This window comes from Sphaeroforma arctica (genome assembly GCF_001186125.1).
Source record: "Sphaeroforma arctica JP610 unplaced genomic scaffold supercont1.20, whole genome shotgun sequence".
Lineage (NCBI taxonomy): Eukaryota > Ichthyosporea > Ichthyophonida > Sphaeroforma > Sphaeroforma arctica.
In genome coordinates this window covers 151,502-158,112 of record NW_014040538.1, presented here as the reverse complement: position 1 = coordinate 158,112, position 6,611 = coordinate 151,502, and the positions used below count along the sequence as shown (strand labels likewise).

Here is a 6,611-nt window from a genome sequence, read left to right as displayed (position 1 = left end):
CAGGCTATTGGAGCCATCAAAGTGAATTTAGAACACTGGAAATATTGGAAAAAGAGCTTATATTAAATTATTTAAAATACAAATAAAAACCAATGTATTATCTCAATTGATCTTGATATTTTAGACTGACCGGAGGCCGTATTTCTACACCCACCAGCACCCTCCCCCACTGGTGCCGCTGTTGTTACTGGTGCCCCGGTTGTTGACCAGACCCTTATACGTGAACCCACTACCGCCGTGACTCCGCCTGTCCAGTTCCGCATGGGATACAGAATTTCCGGTGCAGCTAAGGGTAAAGTGCACGTTAAGACAACATGTGGTTCCCTCAAGAATAAGGACGTGGAGGAAATGGTGGCGACTGGAACAAACCGACTTGTGTAAGAAGTGCTACACGCCAGAGGTTGTGAGAATGTCGGTTGAGTATGCTGACATTGCAGCCATGCTCGCCGAGCTACCGAAAGCACCAACCCAAGTTCCTGTTGCTCGTGCCTTTACAACTACTACCACGACTACTACTCCTATCGCTCGTGTACCCACCATTACCGCGACTATTCCCACAACTCCCGCTACATGGCTGCCACTATCGTCAATTACCCAGTCTGGTACGGGCTACCAGATTGCGTGTTCAAAGGAAAAGGTGCATCGAAACCACGCGTGTCGATCACTTAAGAATAAGATGCTGGCCGAAGTTCCAATCACGGGAACTACAGATTTGTGCAAGGTATGCAGTACCGAATAGGGTGTTAAATGAATAAAGCTAAGCTTACACACAATAATACCAAAACAAAATAAAACTTTACACCTTGATTTCCGATATACACTTTAAACCTTACACTTTGATCTTTGATATATCATACACACACCTTACACTTTGATCTTTGATATATCATACACACACCTTACACTTTGATTTTTGATATATCATACACACACCTTACACTTTGATCTTTGATATATCATACACACACACATTTTAAACCTTACACTTTGATCTTTGATATATCATACACACACACTTTAAACTTTACACTTTGATCTTTGATATATACATACACACACACTTTAAACCTTACACTTTGATCTTTGATATATACATACACACACACTTTAAACCTTACACTTTGATCTTTGATATATACATACACACACACTTTAGATCTTACACTTTGATCTCTGATATATACATACACACACACTTTAAACCTTGCACTTTGAATAAAGTTTACACCTTGTTTTCTGACATACATATGCATACACTTCAAACTTTACACCTTGTTTTCTGATATACACAGGCATACACTTTAAGCTTTACACTTTGATTTCTGACATACACATGCATACACTTTAAACTTTACACTTTGATTTCTGACATACACATATATCCTCGTTCGTTCATGTGAGTGGAAACTTTGCCACGTGGCACACAATCCACACAACACGCATATGATAGTTTTAGGGTTTAGGGTTCTTTATTAGGGCTTTGATTAACTGGGATTTTAGGGTTGTTGCTAGCAAGCTCTCTAGGTACAATACGAGACATTTAACCCATATAGAGCAGTTTATTTCGCATTGCATGCAACCTGTCAGCTCTAATACATTGCATAACACGACCTTTTGCAACTCCTGTTGCCCTATGCTTCTGACGCACAAATGCTACTAGCGGTGACTCGGGTTCATCTCGCAGCCTACAAAACTCATGAATCTACAATGCGTAGTATTTACCAAGTCTCATGTGCAAGAGGTACTGGTTTGATGCGGGTTGGAAATACTTATTCAGTAGCGTCTTATACTTGTCGGGCAGTGCCAAGTTACTCACAGTCTTGAAATCTTGCAACCCCTTGGCCCCTATTAATCGCCCTGGTTCCGTGGTTGCCGCTGTGACCTCGTGGGAAAACCAGCCGTGCCCTTCACTGGTAATAGGATTCAGACGTTCGTTGCATTTGGTGCACGAAAACTCAAACGCCTGCAGTAAATGCTTGAATATAAGGTTCCGAGCAAGCGCCACACCGGGCTGGCGGTAGTTGGGACACGCATCACTCGGTAGTCTGTTGCAACATGTAACACACATGATAAATGTGCAACACACTGTAGTAGTCATCGTTTTTGAAACGCAGGTACAAACGCCACAGGTAAGCATGTGTTCGCGAATCGATTCCATACTAAGACTCACACGGTGGTCAGCCTCTGTAACCATTGCAGGTATTGTTGACCCATCATCATTACTAGTAGTGGGGGGGGGTAGTGGTAATTGTTTGAGGTTCGGTTTTAGGCGGTGGTTCGACAACATCAGCCTGGAACCTCGTACTTATGGGGCCTAGTAGACACATTTTGGTTGCTACCATGGTCATGTCAGGATCGTCAAATGTCGTTCCTTGTTCGTAACGTACCATCCTCGTTATTGGTTTGGAGTCCGTGAGATCAATATACGACGTGAACCCATTCCCAGACCCACCGTAGTTGCTGCTGGTATCGTTGTTGGCCATCATCATTCTCCGAGTGCAAGTAACAAGAATAAAAATTGAGACTGTTCGTTTGACGACTGCACCTTACCCTTATATACCCAGAGCCGACTATCGTGACGTGGTGGTTGACCGGTGAGGTCCGAACGGTGAACCACCCACAAGTCATGTATGATTTCACCCCAAACCCCAAACATTCACCACAATAGTAGCTAGTATATATATGGTGTGTGATTGTTCATCATAAGTCACACTTACATCCCAAAACCAAAATTTTGGCAAAACCCACCCTCCGTTTTTGCGTTTAGGTATTTTAAAAATGGTCAAGTCGTTTTAGGACTCCATTACAGCGGACCTACTGGACTACAAGGGTCACTTTAACGATCACATTGATCTGAGTGAAGAATGGTGGTTGAATCGTAATGGCATAAACCTCCTTAACATTGTAGGGGACTTCCTGGTAACAGATGTTGTGCCCGACACCGAACAGACATTCGAGAACACCATGAAACTCTTGGAAGTGTGCTACAACAGAACGTCCAATATTGTTGTTTGGAACAACGTTTTTGTATTGCTAATACACCGGGAACTGGAGAACGATGATCGCATAGCTAGGACTATCGAGGGGTGGAAGTACAGCCATGTCTTTCACTCTGGGCCTATGGACCCGGTTCCACCAAAGGTGGTGGTACCAAGGATTAAAAAGCCCACTCGCAAGATGAGGTATGGTGTAACAAAGAAGGATGGCAAGCCGTGCAAGCAGAGAATCCTCAAAACGGGAACATATCAGCATCACCGGCCCCGTTTGGCTGCTTAACTTTTGTTTTGCAACACCTAAACCCTAAGAGGGTTTACCTTTTAAATCTTTAAATAATTAAAATAAACTTCACCTTAAAGTTCGTTTTATTGACGTTATGTATGTATATACTGAGACTCCTAAAACTCTACCCCACTATATTGTTGACAGCGCATTGTTCTAAGGTTCGTTTTATTGACTTTATGTATGTATATGCTGACTCCTAACTCTAAACTCCTATATTGTTGTTGTTGGTTAGCGCATTGTTCGAGATCCAGCACTCGTCAAACAGGGTTTTAAACGCCATCATTTCCACGAGACTACCATTGCAGTCACGAATTAGGAATTTTACAAACAATGCTTTACAAAGAGGGCTTTTGTGCTCAAGGTTGTACTTCCGAGTGCGGCGGTTGTAATATTCGTGAATTATCACCGTTAACTCCTTCTTCAGCTCACCCTCTTCATGTTTCACGTCCAAACCCGAAAATAGCCAAGGTTTTTCGTTGATTAGCTTCTGGAGTTTATAAACTACCGACTGTCCCGAGGTTCGATATAAACCAATCGACGAAACTAGGACACTACAGTCAGTCCGCTTGGGGTTGCTTGACAGATATTCCCTTTCACGACAATAACTATCTCTTCTGTATTCCCCTGCATAACCCATCCTTTCCTTTCTTTTTCTGGTCACAGTAACATTCGACAACCCCGAGAGTACAGATGTTTTTAGTATTGGTGGCTGTGGTATAAGAGTTGTTCCAGTCATAGCGTCGTCCGACAACGCTACGGTTACAGGTAGCGGTGTATCTGGTATTGGTGGTGCTGTTGTTGATGATGATGATGGTGATGATGTTGTGGTTGTTGGTTCGGTCACAGCGTCGTCCGACAACGCTATGGTTACAGGCGGCGGTGTATCTGGTGGTATTGATAGTGGTGTGGTTAGTGTCGTTACTACAACCTCCATACACACATCATGCACGCAGTCGGGCTCTGTGTGAATCAAGTGAAGCATGTCACCAAATTCCTTCATCACCGGTACAAGTGTTGCCTGATCTTCCAAGTTTCGCTTGATGTTAGTACACGCGACTATTTTTACATAGATCCCAGCGTCTACACACACCATTTGAGCCATCATCGGTTTAAGTTCGTTCCGAAGATATGCATGCCTCGCCATCAAGGCATCTCTACCATACCTCAACCGGTTACAAATACGCTCATACAAGTCATCCACGGGACCAATCATCTCAATTGGTGGCATGTTGTATCTGTTCCGAATCATCTGGCAGAGGTGCTCATAAAAGAGAATACGTTTCTCGAACCTCTTATAGGATTCGTGTGCCGCAGCGCAAAGTTTAGACTTTTCCATTAAATTTTGGCTTCCCCCTAGGACTCCAACCAGGTTTTGAGTGGTAGCATCAGGGGCAACCATAGTCATGTGTTTCCACACACAAAGCAATCTCAGAAGTTCATACATTATTGATGTTGTTGACTATTTTCCCTTTTCTTCTTTACTCTCATTCGCTCGGTGTATAATTAAAGTGTGTTGTGTGAGATGCAAAACGCACTTATATATATATATATATATATACATAGCAGCAGCTTCTAGTTTGGTGGGGGGTTCACCGTTCGGACATGGTTGGTGATCACGATTAGGTTTTAAGGTTATTTTTTTAGGACTTCCGTTTTAGTGGAGCGTGACTCCAAACAACCGGCTATATAACTCGTGTGTGGATTCACCGTATCGTTCACACTTTTACTTTTTTTCCTTATAACAAAACAAACAACCACCAAACTCCCCGCTCATCTTGCTGAAGAGTAATCGATTTACCCTAAACATATTCGCTAACCCTAAAAAGAACAACCCAACCTCAAACTCCAGTAACATTAAACCCTATATATAAAAATGCTTTACCACTATATCAACTCGATCTTTACCGCCGCCACCGCGTGCCTTGTGGTCCAGTCTATGTTGCCCTCTACCGCTGCCGCGGCGCCGACCATTCCCCCCCACGCCCGGGTGACCGACGACGTTCAGCCCTCGGTCATTTACGAGCCGTTCGTGTTCCCCATGATACCCTACGCCCCGGACACGGACACTATGGTACTGAACATTGGTCTTGTGGCCCATACTTCGAACGCGACTGTTTACATGGTGTTTAGCCTGGTCGAGTCCGTCGCCAAATCTGACCCTGAAGCTATGGTCTATGAGATTGACGCTGGAGACGTGGACCAGATGGCCCGCACTATACCCATTGCCCCCGCCGCTGCGGCTGAGCCGCAGGAGACGCGCTATCTTGAAGTCCGTATCGACCCGCGTATGTATGAGACCGTTGTCAATAATGTCAACAACATTTATATTGACGATAACACTATTGCCGGAGATATAGTCATTGACACGTCCATTGATGTCACAAACGGCGGCGGCAACACGGTCAACAACAATGGCGGGGGTAACACTGTCAACAGTAACAATGGTGGCGACCAGAGCACCCCTACTATGGTAGTAAAGGAGTGTCGCACTACGCATCCCGACGACACACTGAACCAGTGCCTAGACATTGTCAACAACAAGGCTATCATGGTCACCAAGAAACCGGACTGCTGGATGATTGAGTATGTTTCCGATACCGAGTTTACTATGCGTCGCGGCGAATGGCGACAATATCCGACTCACCGTCAACACTAGCAAGACTGCCCTTAATAACAAGTGGATCATGAAGGAACAGGTCTTTATCCAGAGCGTGGCGAACGATCATATTGTTGTCAACTACTCCAGTGCCGATGTTGTCGTGTTGATGATTGCCGGCAAATTTATCGAGTACGAGGACCAGAAGTGGTATTTTGTAGACTGCATCTAAAACCCTAAAACTCTAAACCCCGGAAAGCGCCGTCACAGGAACGCTTAACATATGTTTTGCCGAGTTAAATCTAATAAAGCATAAATAAAATGAATCGTTTTCAAACCGAGTGTTGACTGCAAAAGTTTTAAGCCCTGTTTTTTTTTCTATAGGGTTTAGAATCACACCGCGACACCTGGGTGGAACATGAGGATGCGCGCCGCAAAATCCCTAAACCCTAAACCCTAACCCTCAAGTAAAGGTCGTTTGGGGTTTAGGGCTTTGTATTGATGTTTGTTCGGCGACCGATTTGATTTTATTTAGTGTTTCGTTGTCGCTCTATAAGAAACTATGGTATGTTTCATTGGGGTGAATCCGAGAGTCATAAAATCCTATCTTTGTAATAAGCCGGGCCTCCACATTAGACTCTATGTATAAACGTACTCTTAAGCAGTACGCAAATTATAAACATACTCTTAATAGTACGAGGAACTTAAGTTTCCTAAATGTACCCTTAATAGT

General features: G+C 43.9%; 4 protein-coding genes across 4 annotated transcripts; 3 read left to right on the top strand and 1 right to left on the bottom strand.

Moving 5' to 3' along the window:
* Positions 1–409: 409 nt before the first annotated feature.
* Positions 410–739, top strand: SARC_00607 (hypothetical protein; the record flags this gene model as incomplete). The annotated part of the gene is made up of 1 exon (XM_014305706.1): positions 410–739. The coding sequence occupies one exon, from the start codon at positions 410–412 to the stop codon at positions 737–739; it is 330 nt and encodes a 109-aa protein (XP_014161181.1).
* Positions 740–2,630: 1,891 nt separating this feature from the next.
* Positions 2,631–3,276, top strand: SARC_00606 (hypothetical protein; the record flags this gene model as incomplete). Its single annotated transcript, XM_014305705.1, has 2 exons — positions 2,631–2,667; positions 2,810–3,276. 2 exons carry the CDS (start codon positions 2,631–2,633, stop codon positions 3,274–3,276), a joined length of 504 nt encoding a protein of 167 aa, XP_014161180.1.
* Positions 3,277–3,484: 208 nt separating this feature from the next.
* SARC_00605 (hypothetical protein) lies at positions 3,485–4,510 on the bottom strand (the record flags this gene model as incomplete). The annotated part of the gene is made up of 1 exon (XM_014305704.1): positions 3,485–4,510. One exon carries the CDS (start codon positions 4,508–4,510, stop codon positions 3,485–3,487), a length of 1,026 nt encoding a protein of 341 aa, XP_014161179.1.
* A 645-nt stretch (positions 4,511–5,155) lies between these two features.
* Positions 5,156–6,110, top strand: SARC_00604 (hypothetical protein; the record flags this gene model as incomplete). Its single annotated transcript, XM_014305703.1, has 2 exons — positions 5,156–5,865; positions 5,939–6,110. The coding sequence occupies 2 exons, from the start codon at positions 5,156–5,158 to the stop codon at positions 6,108–6,110; spliced, it is 882 nt and encodes a 293-aa protein (XP_014161178.1).
* Positions 6,111–6,611: the final 501 nt, after the last annotated feature.